General features: G+C 43.1%; 1 protein-coding gene across 2 annotated transcripts in view; it reads left to right on the plus strand.

Moving 5' to 3' along the window:
* Window positions 1-15,680, plus strand: part of ATPSCKMT (ATP synthase c subunit lysine N-methyltransferase) — a 29,118-nt gene extending 13,438 nt beyond the window's left edge. Inside the window, exons 2-5 of one of the 2 annotated variants that reach the window (XM_066360790.1) lie at window positions 1,582-1,871; window positions 3,365-3,502; window positions 5,592-5,642; window positions 15,144-15,674. In XM_066360790.1, coding sequence (XP_066216887.1) covers window positions 1,582-1,871; window positions 3,365-3,502; window positions 5,592-5,642; window positions 15,144-15,314 — 650 coding nt within the window. In that variant the 3' untranslated portion in view covers window positions 15,315-15,674. Of the gene's footprint in view, window positions 1-1,581; window positions 1,872-3,364; window positions 3,503-5,591; window positions 5,643-15,143 lie in introns of both variants that reach the window. The other variant, XM_066360791.1, reaches the window with a different exon arrangement.
* The last annotated feature ends 563 nt before the right edge of the window (window positions 15,681-16,243 follow it).

Raw genomic sequence — 16,243 nt, forward strand, 5'->3', positions numbered from 1 at the left:
TATTTAGGTGTTTGTAATGACCATCTATTGTTGTTCTAAGCTCTTTGAACATCCTAACAATCATTATTTTAAACTCTGCATCTGGTAATTTGGTTATATCTGACTCATTCAGGTCCTTCTCTGGGGATTTCTTTTGATTCATTTGTGTTGCATTTCTCTGCCTTCTCATTTTGTCTGTGTATAAGAAGGTTTTGGTCACTGGAGTCCAATGGGTGCGGACTCTGTGTTTCCTAGGTGTGGTCTCTCTGCAAGCCCACCACCCCCTCTGCCACTGCTGCCTAGGACGTTCGTATGGGCATTGCCTGTGCTGGTCTGCTATGGCTGTTGCTGCGGTTTCTGCCTCTCCTCCACGGAAGGGGCTGTGTTCACGTGCTTGGCTCTACAAGCCTCAGTCAGTCTCAGCCTTTGCCCTGCCTCTGCGGTGGGGTTGCGCACTGTGCAGGGGCCACAAGCCTGGGCACCAAGGGCAGGGGTGAGCACCTTTGCTCAGTTACTGGTCTCTGCCTGTTCCCGGGCTCCTGCCCTTCCCCTGCAGGTGGCTCATAGCCCACTGGACTGCTTTCCCCTGTCCCTTCTACCCCTGCTGGGCTAGACTGAGCTCACGCTGGGCCTCAGGCGTGGCTGGCAGGCTTCTGCCTCCTGCTGACGGAACCGCAGTTCTGTGTCCCACTGCCTCCTGTCCTCCAGCAAGCCCTCAGCAGTGTGGAATTTTTTTTCTTTTTATATCTGCTTTAAAAAGTATTAGCATACTTATTTAAGATTTTTAGCAAAACTTGATTCTTGTCTCCTCAATTGGTTCAAATTGTGTATTTGCAATTGGATTAGAGATGCCTGACCAATTTCAATATAAAATCCTTTTTTCCTATTTGAACTTGGTTAATAATTAGATATCTTCATGTTTATTTATGAGGCTTTGTTCTGAATTATAAAAATATGGAGTTAATGGTTAATATTTGTATTGATTTTATAAAATGCCAAATAGGTATGAGTACATTGTTTTCTAAGATCGACTCCTAGAGACAAAGTGTTAAAAAAGATTTTAGTCTTCCATTAGTATCAAAATAATTTTCTCTAAAACACCGTTGTTCATGGAATTTAGAACTCATTGTGGGATCCTATACTTGTAATTTGAATTTTATTCAACTAAATTATTATTTTTTAAAATAACGAGTTTGGCCCTGGACAGTTGGCTCAATGGATAGAGTGTTGACCAGGTGTGCAGGTGTCCTGGGTTCGATATCCAGTCAGGGCACACAAGACAAGCAACTCTCTGCCTCTCTTCCTTTCTCTCTCCTCCTTCTCTCTCTCTTCTTCTTTCACAACCAGTGGCTAAACTGGTTTGAGCATCGGCCCTAGGTGCTGAGGATAACTTGGTTGGTTTGAGCATAGGCCCCAGATGGTGGTTGCTTGGTGGATCCCATGAGGCACATGTGGGAGTCTGTCTCTTTATCTCCCCTCCTCTCACTTAAAAAAATGTATAAAATAACATGAGTTTACTTGTCAATAAGAATTATAGAAAAATACTATCTTAAATTTCAGATTTGGGGCTGCCTATGTATTTTCTGCTTGCTCTCAATCTAGGAACACTCCCAGAAACACTCGAAGAAGAACGTCAGTCAGGGTATGCTCTACCTACAAGTCTTGAAGCCAACGGTTTAAAGAAGAGCAGTTGGGGCTTCTTATTTACTGGGATTGTTGGGGGTACACTCGTGGCTGTGTATGCCGTGGCTACTCCGTTTATAACACCGGCACTCCGAAAAATTTGCTTGCCCTTTGTACCTGCAACTACAAAGCAGATCGAGAATGTTGTGAAAACGCTGCGAAGCAGAAGTGGACCTCTGGTGGACATTGGTAGTGGCGACGGAAGGATTGTGAGTTATGCTAGTAAGACATTTTAAGGTTTGGTACCAGTATTGCTAAAATTTCTCTTTCATGTTTCTTAAGAGGTTTATGCAGACTCGCTAAACCTGTTGAATAAAGTAGTCGTTTCATTTCGTGTTTGTTTGGCCAAACTATCAAACCCCCCAACATGAATTTCAAATGTGTTTTTCTCAGATTTAATTTTTTCTTAAAGGAGAAAGTGCTCTGAAGGTACGCCAAGTAAAAAGGAACAATGAATTGGTGATTATGAGATTTGCTGTTAAGAAACTTGGGCCAATAGAGGTGGCGTTAACTAGAAGAAACGTTAAATCATGGAGTTTCACTGGTTTACACATTTTGCATCATAAATGTTTGCTCTACATATATGTATACTTGCACATGTAGAATTCCTATGGGGTAACAGTGTTAGAGTAGGGGGCCCTGCTGGGAAGCTGTTTTACTGACTCAAGTCCACTGACTGGCAGATGAGTGTCACAGAGCATGCTCCTCCATGGACAAGGTGGCACCTAAGGCCTTCAGCTTCCATTCATGATGAGCTGAAAAGTGAGGGTAGCAGTCGTCCAGCACAGTTTTCTGGAGACATTTCGAGTGCAGACCAGCAGGCCACGATGCTTTTTACCAGCCCCTGCCCCTACACTTTTGTTATGGTGACCTGGAATAATTAGGAAGAAGTTAAAAAGTGCCTCATGTTTTTAAGAAATCAGATGTATATATTAATCAGGAGGAAGTTTTAAAATCCAGATTGAGTGCTTTGCATACTTGAATATAATCTTTATGGGTACATAGGAGAAAATGGTTCCTTCTTAAGGGGCAACATTCTAGTTCTCTGGAAACGACTGTTGGTGGGACAGCTCCTTCCGGGATGCTCCTGTGAAGAGTGGTGGCAAGACCAAGGAGCAGAGAGGCCCAGAGACCAGTCCACTCTCCCTGTCATGCAGGCAGTGGCATTCTGCAGCTGACTTTATTCTGATTGTTCCAGTTTACTTTTACCTGCTTTGAATTTTGAATGAACAATCTTAAATACAAAGGAAATATGGCTTTTATTGACAGATTATTTTTATTGCATATTATAACTATGTAGTCCGTAATACAGTCCCCTGGGTACATTCATTTCGCCCGCTGGTGTGCTGTCACTGATAGAGAGAGGCTGGGATTTTAGCAACTTTTTGTCAGACTGACCCAGAGGCTGGGCAATCCGGAATTAATTACATAATTGTCTGAAGCAGGCTTGCCCATCTGTTCTGGCACTTGAGGTGAAATTTTGACAAAAATGTGAAACTGCGTTAAAATTGGCTGGGAGTATCTTATCCACAAAGCAACATAACTTTAGAAATCTATCTTTAATGGTGTCTTGAACAAAGGAGGTGACTCTGAATTGGACATTTTATGATTATAGATCATAAATAGGAAATATTCATATTATTTCTCCTGGTAATTTGATATTTTTTCTTTTTATCCTGCATGAATCTCTGCCTCTGTGCAGGTGATAGCGGCTGCGAAGGCAGGATTCACAGCGGTTGGCTATGAATTAAACCCATGGCTGGTTTGGTACTCCAGATACCGAGCTTGGCGAGAAGGGGTACAGCACTCGGCCAAATTTCATATTGCAGATTTGTGGAAGGTATGTAAGGCAAAGTACAATTCTAGGAAACTCCAACTGAGACTTTATAATTCATAATTGGTATGATTGCAAACTGGAAAATGTATAAAAAGAAAGTAATTAAAATAAAAGTGTATATTTTAGCATAATAAAATGTAAAAACCTTTAAACGGATAGATTTGCAAATTGACCACTTAAGAGCAAGCAGTGTTTTTCAACCACCAGTCCACCAGAAATTCTGTGCGGGTCCGTAAAAGAGTTACTCATCCTGGTGTTGTATGAAGATTTAGGGTATGAGCTTAAGGTTTTTTTTTATTTTTTTATTTTTTTTATTTTTTTTATTTTTCTGAAGCTAGAAACCGGGAGAGACAGACAGACTCCCGCATGCGCCGGACCGGGATGCGCCCGACCTGGATCCACCCGGCACGCCCACCAGGGGCTGACGCTCTGCCCACCAGGGGGCGATGCTCTGCCCCTCCAGGGTGTCGCTCTGCCGCGACCAGAGCCACTCTAGCGCCTGGGGTAGAGGCCAAGGAGCCATCCCCAGCGCCCGGGCCATCTTTGCTCCAATGGAGCCTAGCTGCGGGAGGGGAAGAGAGAGACAGAGACGAAGGAGAGGGGGAGGGGTGGAGAAGCAGATGGGCGCTTCTCCTGTATGCCCTGGCCGGGAATCGAACCCGGGACTTCTACACGCCAGGCCGACGCTCTACCACTGAGCCAACCGGCCAGGGCATGAGCTTAAGGTTTATGACATGATATATCATGTGAATTATAAGAATTTGCTAAATTAGAAAAGTTCTCGTTTCATTTAATACAAAATGAGATTTAAAAAATCTCATTTGGAAATCTTGTAAGTTGTAATATAGAGATTAATTTATTAATGTTGTTCTTGGTGAATAGTAGACTTGTCTGTGTGTTGTGTGAGTTGGAGAGGCAGAGATGGGTGCGAATAAAAGAGAAAGAATCCACCAACCATGCTGCCATGGTTCCTCCTGGTCACCATAAAGTACAAGATACTTCCAAGTTTATTTGTACTCTAAAAAAACGCCCTGTAATTTTGCTTTAGGATTGCTCCATAAAATGCTTTTTCTTAAATAAGAACTTCCCATTTTAATGGTGTCATCAGTAGCTTATAAAAATTCATTTGAGTTTTGCTTGCATTTTTTATACCACATATACATAAACGATCTCTCTGTAGAGTACAGAAGACTTTTATCGGGCAATAAGAATTTTGACTGGCAAAGCACTTTCCCCCCCAGTTTTTTAACTAAAGACCATTTTATTGCGCTTTTTGCAGTAAAATGAAGAGGATGGGGACTAGAATAAGGATGGTTCAACATAAACAGGTAGTCTGAGATCCCTCGAGTTCTTGCAAAGCTACTTTGGTGCAGAGTAGAGTAGGAAGGTGCACCAGGAGCACAGAAGGTCCAGGGCCAACTGGCTCAACCACCAGCTGGTCATTGGATGAGTCAGTGGCTTTTCTGAGACACAACCCCTGGGCCAGGCTTTGCAGGGAGTCACTGTGAGGATGGAATGAGATGACTTATGGGGAAGCATTTTGCAAAGTGATGGATCGAAGTAGTAAGAATGAAAGTGTGCATGTGGTATTTTTTCTTTGTGAAATCTCAGAGGGGCCCCTCTGTGAAAACCTACTGTTTGGTACAATATAAAATTGCTACTCATTTTGAAACAAAAGTTGAGCTGGATATTTGGCTTTTAAAAATTAACCTAAGCCCTGGTTGGTTGGTTTAGTGGTAAAGCATCACCCCAGCATGTAGATGTCCCTGGTTTAATTCCCGGACAGGACACACAGGAGAAGTGACCATCTGTTTTTCCACCCAACCCCCAATTCCCCCTTCTCTCCCTCTGTTCCTTTCCAGCAGCCGTGACTCGATTGGTTGGAGTACCTCAGGTGCTTGAGGATGGCTCCTTGAAGTCTTTGCCTCAGGTGCTTAAAATAGCTCATTTGTGAGCATGGCCCCTGATGGACAGACATCAGCCCCAGATGGGGTTGCTGGGCACATGTGGGAGTCTATCCCTCTATTGCCCCTCCTCTCACTTGGAAAATAAGAAAAAAATAACCTATGAATTGTTTCCTCCTCTCCTTCAGGTTACATTTTCACAGTACTCAAACGTTGTTATTTTTGGGGTGCCCCAGATGGTAAGTATGCACTCTCCTGTCCCCTGACTCTTTGGTTTTAGGTTATGAAGGCCCTTCTGAGTAACAGAACAGCCTCTATGGCTGCTCACCCACAGGCACAGTGCCGGCCTCCCAGAGATGACAAGGGAACACTAGTTTTCAGTTTATTGATTAGAGAAACTACTTCAGGACCTTAAAAGGTTACTCATAAAAGAGTCAGTCTTATTTTTAAACTTTTGCTTCAGATAAAAATCTACATTATCTCTCTAAGCCCTAAAAATTCCAGTCTGAGAACTGCTTTATGAGCTCCCAGTGTCTAATGCAGTTGGAGATTTTCATGGTCGCCCACTCCATCCAGCGGAAATCACTTGGGAAAGTTAATGGGATGTTCCCTTTGAGTTGATCATTCCTGTGATTTTGCAGTAAGATAGTTTTCAGTGCAGATGAGTACTGGCTAGTTTCAATTGACCTCAGATGACTGATTTCTACTGAACTTTGATTATGTACTTTCAAAAGTGGAAATACCGCAGCATTGCACTGAAAATGGTCCTAAATTTAGCCTTTGGGAAGATGACCAGGATGGGATGCTTTTGTTGTAATTGTTGGGTTACAGACCATGGAAAGAAATCCCTTTTCACTTTGCAAAGTCTGTAATTGTAGCCATAATAAACTTGTTGAAATTGGATGTTTGCTGAAATGCCACTATAAAACTGATATGGTTTTCTACTTTAAAAAAAGGGAATTTTACTTTTTTATTGTTTTGTTTTCTTATTCATATCTTAATTTTTGTATAAGAAATTTTAATGCATGAGAAATTCATTCTTACCATTAGAGCCTTCAGTGTAATGCCATTTTCTTTCATATTTTTGAAGTCTAGTTAGAAGTGTTTTGTTACATATTCTTGAAAGTGTCAGGATTCTGTACGTTTGTAATTTTTAGTAACCCTAAACGTAAGATGAGATCTGGCTGTCTACACTTTTGTAAGAGAAATAAGATGATGTAGAGGAGAGTGATCATTGGCCATTAAACACAAAATGAAGCAAAACAAAACTATGAGGATCATAGACTTGCTGTGGAATTTAATGGGTATTTACTAGTTATGCTGTGTGGGCCTTCCTTCAGAATAATTAGCATTTGGGGGAAAATCACTTTAATTTGAAATCCATGTTTTATAAAAATAGAAAGTTGATGTTTATTGGGACTTCCATGCAGTGCTGGGAGGCTGGATGATGGCTCAAGATGTGGGCTTATGAAGCCACGGCAGCTGTGTCCCTGCGGGGGGCAGCAGTGGCCTTTGGTTGTCACAGTCACCACGTAACAGGTGGCCTCCAAGTCCTTGTACTTCTCTTATCATGTTTGAAGTATAGTTAGTTTTTGGGACTGTTCACTCAAGGGAAATAGTGGTCCTATTATTTTGATGAATGCTTTTGCAGTTATTGTTTATTCTTCTGTACATAGAGAAGTTTTTAAATAAGGGACTTGTAGTATTTTACTATTCCTAATAAAAAGAGGAGCAGCTGAAACGTAGGAAGCATCTATATTCCCTGGAATGACAGGGATTCAGCCACCGTGCAGTTTTCCACGCAGGTGGATCGACCACAGGTGCAGAGGGACCAGGTGGCATCTGTTGGTCTGGAGGCCCAATTTCAAGTGTCAGGGGCCACACTTCCTGCCCTCATCAAGCTTTGCCTACTTGGAGGATGTCAGCAGGAGGGAGAGCAGTGGCCAGGATCCAGGGGCTGGGTCTTCCCTCAGTGAGATGAGTGGTGTATGCCCTGAAAACTCCTTGTATCTGTCCAGGTCTCATCATTCACTCTTCTATTAAAATGCATTTCCCTTCCCTGAGCATGGGCCAGTATTCCAGTCATGCCGAGGTGGCTCAGCAAAGCCAGTATGGCATGAACTGTTTTCTAGGGCAGCTGAAGCACACATAGGTTGAGAGAGCCAGAAGGACCCTTAGGGAACTGCAGAGGTAGAAACCCTAGTGCTCTAAGTCCTCATCCTGCTTTTGATAGTCGTGGCTAAAAATCACAAGTACCCTAACATTTCAATATTGATGTGTATCTAATATATAGAAATGAGGAATCCCATTGGACCTGGTAAATCCTGTAGTAGGATTATAAATACTCACATTTAAGACAAGCTTATCCACCAAGAGCATCTTTTGAAAATGTGGAACAGATTGTTTGTGGTCTTGTTTAAAACCCTTTTGTGGCTTCTTGCTTCTTAAAAGCAGTGAGAATAAGGCCTACACCCTCCGCATGGCCTTGAGGCCTGGCATGGGGTGGCCCTGGCTTCCCTCAGCTGCCTGTGCACCAGCCCCCATTTTTCTCTTGGTTCCTGGGCTCCAGTGTGTGTGGGGCCATGTCCTTCCTCTGATTTCAGTCCCCCAGCTCTGGGCCTAGTTGGTGAACACCTGTTGACCACTCATGGTCCAATGTCTTTTCCTCACAGAGTGGTCCCTGATCCCCCAATGGGATGAGCTCTAGTGCACCCTATTTTTCACTCTTACGGTGCCTGTTTCTCCTTGTGTGAGTTATTGCACATTTCCTGTGTGATGGCTTTGGTGGTGTTTGCTGTGGGCACTGGACCACTAGCTTGAGAGTAAAGGCTGGCCTGTGTTCTTCGCTGCCAGGCCTCCAGCATGGCAGCATCTGGCAGAGAGTCATCACGCAGAAAATATTTGTTAAGTGAATGAATAAATGTGGTATAAACATACACATTAAGTACACTTTTCCCAGTGGGCTATTATATTTTGTAACTTCAAAGAATGACTAATTTTAGTTGTGACTCCTGTTTTAAATTGATGAATGAAAATATTATTAGCATGTTCTGATAAAGAAAAATCATTCGTGATTGGATTATTTAGTCTTCATTCATTTGACCAGTATTTATGCAGAGCCTACTTAGAATAATGTAGTGAATAAAAGAGAAAAACATCCCTGCCCTGGGTGCTTAAGCTAGTAGGGAGAGCAGATATTAAATGAGAGGCCTATATGAAATACATTGAGCAAGAAAAGGGGTAAGTGTTATGAGGCAAACTAAAGCCAGAAAAGGATGGGGCAGAGGCATGTGCTCTGTGTCGGGAAGAGGGGAAAGCATTTCAGCGGCAGGAGCGGCCACTTTGAAGGCGCTGTGGTGCGTGAGCCTGCTCGGTTCCAGGAGCCGCAAGGGGGTGGTGGCAGGGGCAGGGTGAGTTTGGGGAGCAGGGGAGAGTGAGGTCAGAGAGGAAATAGGGCTGGGACTCAGACTCTAAGGATCATAAGGCAGAAATGATCCCGGGCTTGAGCAAAGGAGTGGAGCAAGAGACCGGTGAAAAGGATCACAGGCTGCCCTGCGCAGAGAAAGGCGGGCGTCCAGGGTGACTCTCAGGTTTTTGGCCTGAGCAACTGGAAGCTTGGCGTTGCCATGGTGAGCTGGGAAAGGTGCTGGTAGAGAGGTTTGGGAGATGGGGATTTTGGGTGGCATGTGACCTTTGAGATGTGTGTGGGGAATGTCGTCAGGTGGGTAGTGGTGGATGGAGGGCTCTGAGGCTCAGGAGGGAGGGCTGCTCAGGTTTGGAGGCATCAGCACCCAGGAGTTGAAGCAGAGGGGTGGCTTAGATCACTCAGAGAGAGGGAGAGCCATCCAAGTCCTGAGCCTTGGCCTCTGACAGATGAGGGGCACTCAGCAAAGGGCTGGAGGGGAGGAATTGGGGAGGCTGAAGGTGAGGGTGGGGGTGTTACCTAGAAGGCAAGTGAAGCCCCTGCCTTAGGGAACAGGGTGTGGGGAAGGGGTTCTGAACTGCAATGGCCCTGGCTAATTTGTCTTCTCTGCCTTTGAGATGCTTTCACCTTATGTTTAAAGTTTTAAAGATGTAATTAGAATATGATGAGTTTGTGTCACTTTGAAACCTATAATTGTATGAATACGTTTGAATTTCATTAGACATACATGACATATCACTGCTTCTCTTTGTGTGTGATATCAAGACCCAGATTTGTTGCATATTTATGTGTAAATTAGTTAATTTCTTATGATTGAAATAGCTCCTTTTCATTTTTAAGTTTATCTTGACTTAGCATATGACAGTCATTTGCAAATAAAAGAAACTGTAAAAGAGAAAAGAATAATGGTAATATGAATGCATTTACAATTATTCCTTTTATGAACAAAATTACCATAAGAAACCCCTGGTATTTTGAAAAAATACTTATTGTCTCATTCTTTGCTTATTTAATTTTTTCCCTAAGGAACAAAACTTTTTTTTTAAAGTAATCTTTTCCTGGTTACTAAAAGAATGGAAATATTCCATCCTTAATGGAATTGATTTTTTTTTTTTTTTTTTTAAATATAGAGAGGGACAGGTAGGGACAGACAGGAAGGGAGAGAGATGAGAAGCGTCAGTTCTTCATTGTGGCATCTTAGTTGTTCATTGATTGCTTTCTCATATGTGCCTTGATCGGGGGGCTACAGCAGACCGAGTGACCCCTTGCTTGAGCCAGCGACCTTGGGTTCAAGCTGGTGAGCCGTGCTCAAACCAGATGAGCCTACTCTCAAGCCAGTGACCTCGGGGTTTCGAACCTGGGTCCTCTGCGTCCCAGTCCCATGCTCTATCCACTGTGCCACCACCTGGTCAGGCTATAATTGATTCTTTGTTATTTTGGTACTGAGGCTAACGAATCAATCCTAGCTCACTGTAATCGTAAGTCATATTGAGGAGTTTTTCCAAGCCACTTTTTAAAGGTATAAAACCTTCATAGAAGTACTGTCAATTTGTCTTGATTTACTTTGGTACTTGTAAAGGGAGTAGTTTTTGCTTAGATCTTTTTTTTTTTAATTTTTAAAATTGATTTTAGAGAGACAGGAAGGGAGAGAGAGACAGAAACATTGATTGGTTTCTGTATGTGCCCTGACTGGGATCAAGCCCACGATCTTTGCATGTGGGGTTGCTGCTCTAACTAACTGGGCTATCCCTCTAGGGCAGATTTTGGTTTCTAAATACCTTTTCCCACTGAGAGGAACGAGGAACCTTTGACAGCTCATCCCAGGGCTGAGGAAGGGAAGATACAAAAGCCTGTAACATTTTGTTGAGTCTGAATATAAGGAAGTGCTTAAAATATTTGATAGGGGTATGTTCAAAGGTAAGAAAAGCCCACTTGAAGAGGCTCCCAGTGTGGTAAGGTACCTAAAAACTGAAAAATTAATATTGATATTTTAAGAGGAAAGGTCAGGCTTCCTGTCCCATCATCCCTTTGGGGAAGGAAGGGAGAAGAAATGTGGAAGGTTCCTGGCTTGCAGAAATGTACTGTGTAGGAGGCTCCCTTCTACTGGGAAGCTTAAAGAGCATTTTGTTAATTTGGGCAAGGTGTGCAGAGGGATTTTGTAGATATGATTTTTTTATGCTTGTGTGATTTGCACCAAACCAGGATGGCTGATAGCATTGTATTGTAAATGAACAGAGGAAGGAGAATTTAGATTTCCTCCCTTCCCCCCACACCTGCAAGGAAGCAGGTAAATAGCTAGCCAGGTGCAGGAAGAGAGAGATTGAAAAAAAACCCTTTTCTTATTTGATGAGCCATTTGCAGGCATTTATCCCTTAGCACCATGGAAACTACCCCATCCCTTCCTGAAAGTGTGTAATTAATGTATATATCTCTAAACAAAGGAATGGCAAATGAATACTAGAAAATTTAGGAATATTTTTTAATATATAGAATAACATTTTTGCTATTGTGTTACCTTATAAGTTTTGATGTGTAAAATTGTTTTTTATGAATCATTTAGACAAATGTGGTAAGCTTGCTAATGAATTGTGTCCCATCCCCCTCCTCCTTTTCCCGCCAACCTGTGTGTATGTGAGAGCAAAGGTATTAACGTGCCGCAGGGGCTGTGCCCGACACACACGATTTGCGTCTGCAAATGCCCCGTGTCAGCCATATGCGGCTGGCATAGTTAATCTCCTCCTTTAATAAAACCCTGCAAAACTCATCTGGACTTGGTGTCTCTACGTAAACCCGCAGAAGTGGGTTTGGTACTTTTCAGCATCTGGGGTACGGTACTTTACAACACCAGGGGCCAGACTTGGACAATTTGAGCTTTAGAATAAAAGAGACAAAGTGGATTATCACTCACTAAGTGAAATAATTCAGGTGTTCATCCTACAGTGAAGCTAGCTGGGTAGTTAGAAGGGAAAGCCGTTTCTTGTGGTAGAAAGCAGAATTCCACCTAGAAGAAATGATGGGATTAGCAAAGCCACACTGCAAAACAAATTGATTGATTTAGGCCTCAATAATCAGTGAATCCTAGTAGGGATAGGATATGTAACAGGATATGTACATCCTATCAAGATATTTTCTCACAAATTATTCATTATAAAGGAAAAATAGTGACCATACTGAGGAGATACCAGATCCCACTTCAACCAAGTGGTGACTGTCACCCTCAAAGCAAGAGGACTCCGTGGATGTCTGACCAAGATGTTCACAGCCCCACTTATAGGATCATTGCCAAGGACTCACGTGCTAGGTCATGAACTTCAATGAACTTCAGAGGAACCCTTTTTAGGGCTGTTCAAAAAAATAACTGGCCCATATTCTAAAGCAGGGGTCCCCAAACTATGGCCCGCGGGCTGCATGCGGCCCTCTGAGGACATTTATCCGGCCCCCGCCGCACTTCCGGAAGGGGCACCTCTTTCAGTGGTGGTCAGTGAGAGGAGCATAGTTCCCATTGAAATACTGGTCAGTTTGTTGATTTAAATTTACTTGTTCTTTATTTTAAATATTGTATTTGTTCCCCCTTTTTTTTTTTTTTTTTCTTTTTCTTTTTCTGAAGTTGGAAACGGGGAGAGACAGTCAGACAGACTCCCGCATGCGCCCGACCAGGATCCACCTGGCAAGCCCACCAGGGACGATGCTCTGCCCACCAGGGGGCGATGCTCTGCCCCTCTGGGGCGTTGCTCTGCTGCGACCAGAGCCACTCTAGTGCCTGGGGCAGAGGCCAAGGAGCCATCCCCAGCACCCGGGCCATCTTTGCTCCAATGGAGCCTTGGCTGCGGGAGGGGAAGAGAGAGACAGAGAGGAAGGAGGGGAGGGGGGTGGAGAAGCAAATGGGCGCTTCTCCTATGTGCCCTGGCCAGGAATTGAACCCGGGTTCCCCGCACGCCAGGCCGACGCTCTACCGCTGAGCCAACCGGCCAGGGCCGCCCTTTTTTTTTTACTTTAAAATAAGATATGTGCAGTGTGCATAGGGGTTTTTCATGGTTTTTTTATAGTCCGGCCCTCCAACGGTCTGAGGGACAGTGAACTGGCCCCCTGTGTAAAAAGTTTGGGGACCCCTGTTCTAAAGGATGTTATTGACACAAGAGGAGAAGAAAGATAGAGGAATTGTTCTAGATTAAAAGAGACCAAGGAGCCTGGCCTGTGGAGGTGCAGTGGATAGATTGTTGACCTGGAATGCTGAGGTCATTGGTTTGAAACCCTGGGTTTGCCCAGTCAAGGCACATACAACAAGCAACCAGAGAGCTAAAGGGAAGCAACTATGAGTTGATACTTCTCCCTGCCACGCCCATAAAATTAATAAATAAAATCTTATTTATTAATAAAAAAAGAGTGAGACTAGAATCATTACATCTAAATGTAATATGGAATCCTAGATGGGGGAAAATGTTGTAAAGGACATTAATTGTTGAGACATATGACAAAATTGGAATGTTACTATTGGAATTGTTTTATTGGAATATTATGCTAAATTTCCTGAATGTAATACCTGTGCTAGGGCTATTTCTTAGAAAGCACAGAATTATCAAGAAATAAAGAAGCATGTTGCATGCAACCAATTCTCCAGTTAAAAAAATGTTTTAAAAAAAATGTTCAGAGCGGAAGAGGGCAAACAGGGTAAAGCAAATATGAAAAAGCTTTATTGTAGCATTTCTGTAAGTTTGAAATTGTTTCAAAAGAAATTAAAAGGAAAGATTGGAAAAAATATTCTTAGGAGGTGAAGGTGGTAATATATTTTTAGGAATTGAAAATAAATTTTAAGTGATTGTTAATTTGCGGATACAATTATAATGTCAGTACTTTTAGCAAGCAATAACATACTTTCTCCACAGGTAGATTGGTAATAGAATGACACAGTGATTTTACTGTTTATATGTTGTGTTGACTATCAAGAAATCAATGATCAGTATATTGTTGATACACTTTTTAAGAAGTATGAAATATTTATATTTCAAGTTGGTAGAATGTGTATATTTTTTATAGTCTATATTTAGTCTATATTTCATTGAATCTAGAGGCCATTGATTTTAAGATGCACCTTTGCTATTGAGAAAGAAAAAAATGCTAATTATAAGTCCAAGACAATGTCAGTGGTAAGATTTCAGAAATATTAAAACTATGGAGAAATATGTTAAATAGTTGAGACAGAGTAGATGGAAGTGTTTAGGTTGGTAAATAATTTAAATCTATTTCTTTTTTTTTTTTGTATTTTTCTGAAGTTGGAAACGGGGAGGCAGTCAGACAGACTCCCGCATGTGCCCGACCGGGATCCGCCTGGCACGCCCACCAGGGGGCGATGCTCTGCCCTTCCGGGGCGTCGCTCTGCCGGGACCAGAGCCACTCTAGTGCCTGGGGCAGAGGCCAAGGAGCCATCCCCAGTGCCCGGGCCATCTTTGCTCCAATGGAGCCTTGGCTGCGGGAGGGGAAGAGAGAGACAGAGAGGAAGGAGGGGGGGGGTGGAGAAGCAAATGGGCGCTTCTCCTATGTACCCTGGCCGGGAATCGAACCCGGGTCCCCCACATACCAGGCCAACGCTCTACCGCTGAGCCAACTGGCCAGGGCCCTATTTCTTATTTTAATTATTGCCACATCATGACTTTAGTTTGAAAACCAGGTATCTGTGATACACATTTGCTAAAAATGGCGTATTTCATAACTGAACTAGAAGTGTTCTTTTTTTGTGTGTGTGACAGAGAGAGACAGAGAAAGGGACAGACAGGGACAGACAGGCAGAAAGGGAGAGAGATGAGAAGCATCAGTTCTTCATTGTGGCTTCTTAGTTGTTCATTGATTGCTGTCTCATATGTGCCTTGACTGGGGGCTGCAGCAGTGCGAGTGACCCCTTGCTCAAGCCAGAGACCTTAGGCTCCAGGCAGCGACCATAGGGTCATGTCTATGAATCTATGCTCAAGCCAGCGACCCTGCACTCAAGCTGGTGACCCCATGCTCAAGCTGAATGAGCCCACCCTCAAGCTGAATGAGCCCACCCTCAAGCTGGCAACCTCGGGTTTCAAACCTCTGTGTCCCAGTCTGATGCTCTATCCACTGCGCCACCGCCTAGTCAGGCAGAAGATGTTCTTATAACTGTTGTCAGTGTGACTTGTGTATTTTGATGGATTGTCTGATAATGTAAGTCTGCCCTGAGGTGATCTTTGTTACAATTAGCAATTTTTTCACAGGTATTTTCAGGGACTCAAATACAGAGGACATTTGGGAATCATTTCCTGTTACTCACTGCTAAAATAGTTACTGTCTTTCTCCACAGATGCCACAATTGCAGAAGAAACTTGAGCTTGAACTTGAGGGTGATGCTAGAGTTATCGCTTGCCGGTTCCCTTTCCCCAACTGGACCCCGGACCAGGTCACCGGAGAGGGGATAGACACTGTGTGGGCTTATGACAGGAGCACTTTTAGAGGGAGTGGAAAGAGGCCCTGAAGGTTGATGCATTTCCACTTGATCATTCAAATACAGAATTTATTGAGACTCTTTTTTCTGTAGTGTCAATGGTCTTTGATTTCACAGAGACTTAAAGCTGTGTGTTTAGCAAAGAGTATATTTTTGTTGGGCATGGCATGAGAATTTACTGTTACTTTCCTTAACTTTTGGAGAAAACAAAACAAATTAAGAACAGTAGGTAGATTTAAAGTCCCCTTTCATAGTGTATCCTAAAAAAATGTGCTTACAGCTTTTCTTGCACTTGGATGTATGAAAATACAAGTAAGTGATGGATGTTGATGGTTGGGAACGATGTTGGCAGCTCTTTACATTATAAAGACTATGATTTAATGCCACAGATGAGAAGAAACAAGATGAGAAGAAACCATTTTAAAGAGGTATGTATTAGTAAATATTTGGTTTTTTCTAACTTGATTCATACTTAAGATTTATCTCTTTCTTCTCTATATGTTTTGACAAAATTAATTTTCTCAGGGATTTAGAGAGGCGTTTATATTTTATAACATTTATTAGGAATAATTTTTTTCTAGGATCATAGATTACTGTATTTTATTGAATCTAAGATGTGAGTGTGTATATACATATATATATTTCTTTTCTTTTTTGTACTTTTCTGAAGCTGGAAACGGGGAGGCAGTCAGACAGACTCCCGCATGCACCCTACTGGGATCCACCAGGGGGCGATGCTCTGCCCATCTTAGGGCGTTGCTCTGCCGCAATCAGAGCCATTCCAGCGCCTGAGGCAGAGGCCATAGAGCCATCCCCAGCGTCCGGGCAAACCCTGCTCCAGTGGAGCCTTGGTTGCGGGAGGGGAAGAGAGAGACAGAGAGGAAGGAGAGGGGAAGGGGTGGAGAAGCAGATGGGCGCCTCTCCTGTGTGTCCTGGCTGGGAATCAAACCCGGGACCCC

This window comes from Saccopteryx leptura, chromosome 1 (assembly GCF_036850995.1).
Source record: "Saccopteryx leptura isolate mSacLep1 chromosome 1, mSacLep1_pri_phased_curated, whole genome shotgun sequence".
NCBI classification, from domain to species: Eukaryota; Metazoa; Chordata; class Mammalia; order Chiroptera; family Emballonuridae; genus Saccopteryx; species Saccopteryx leptura.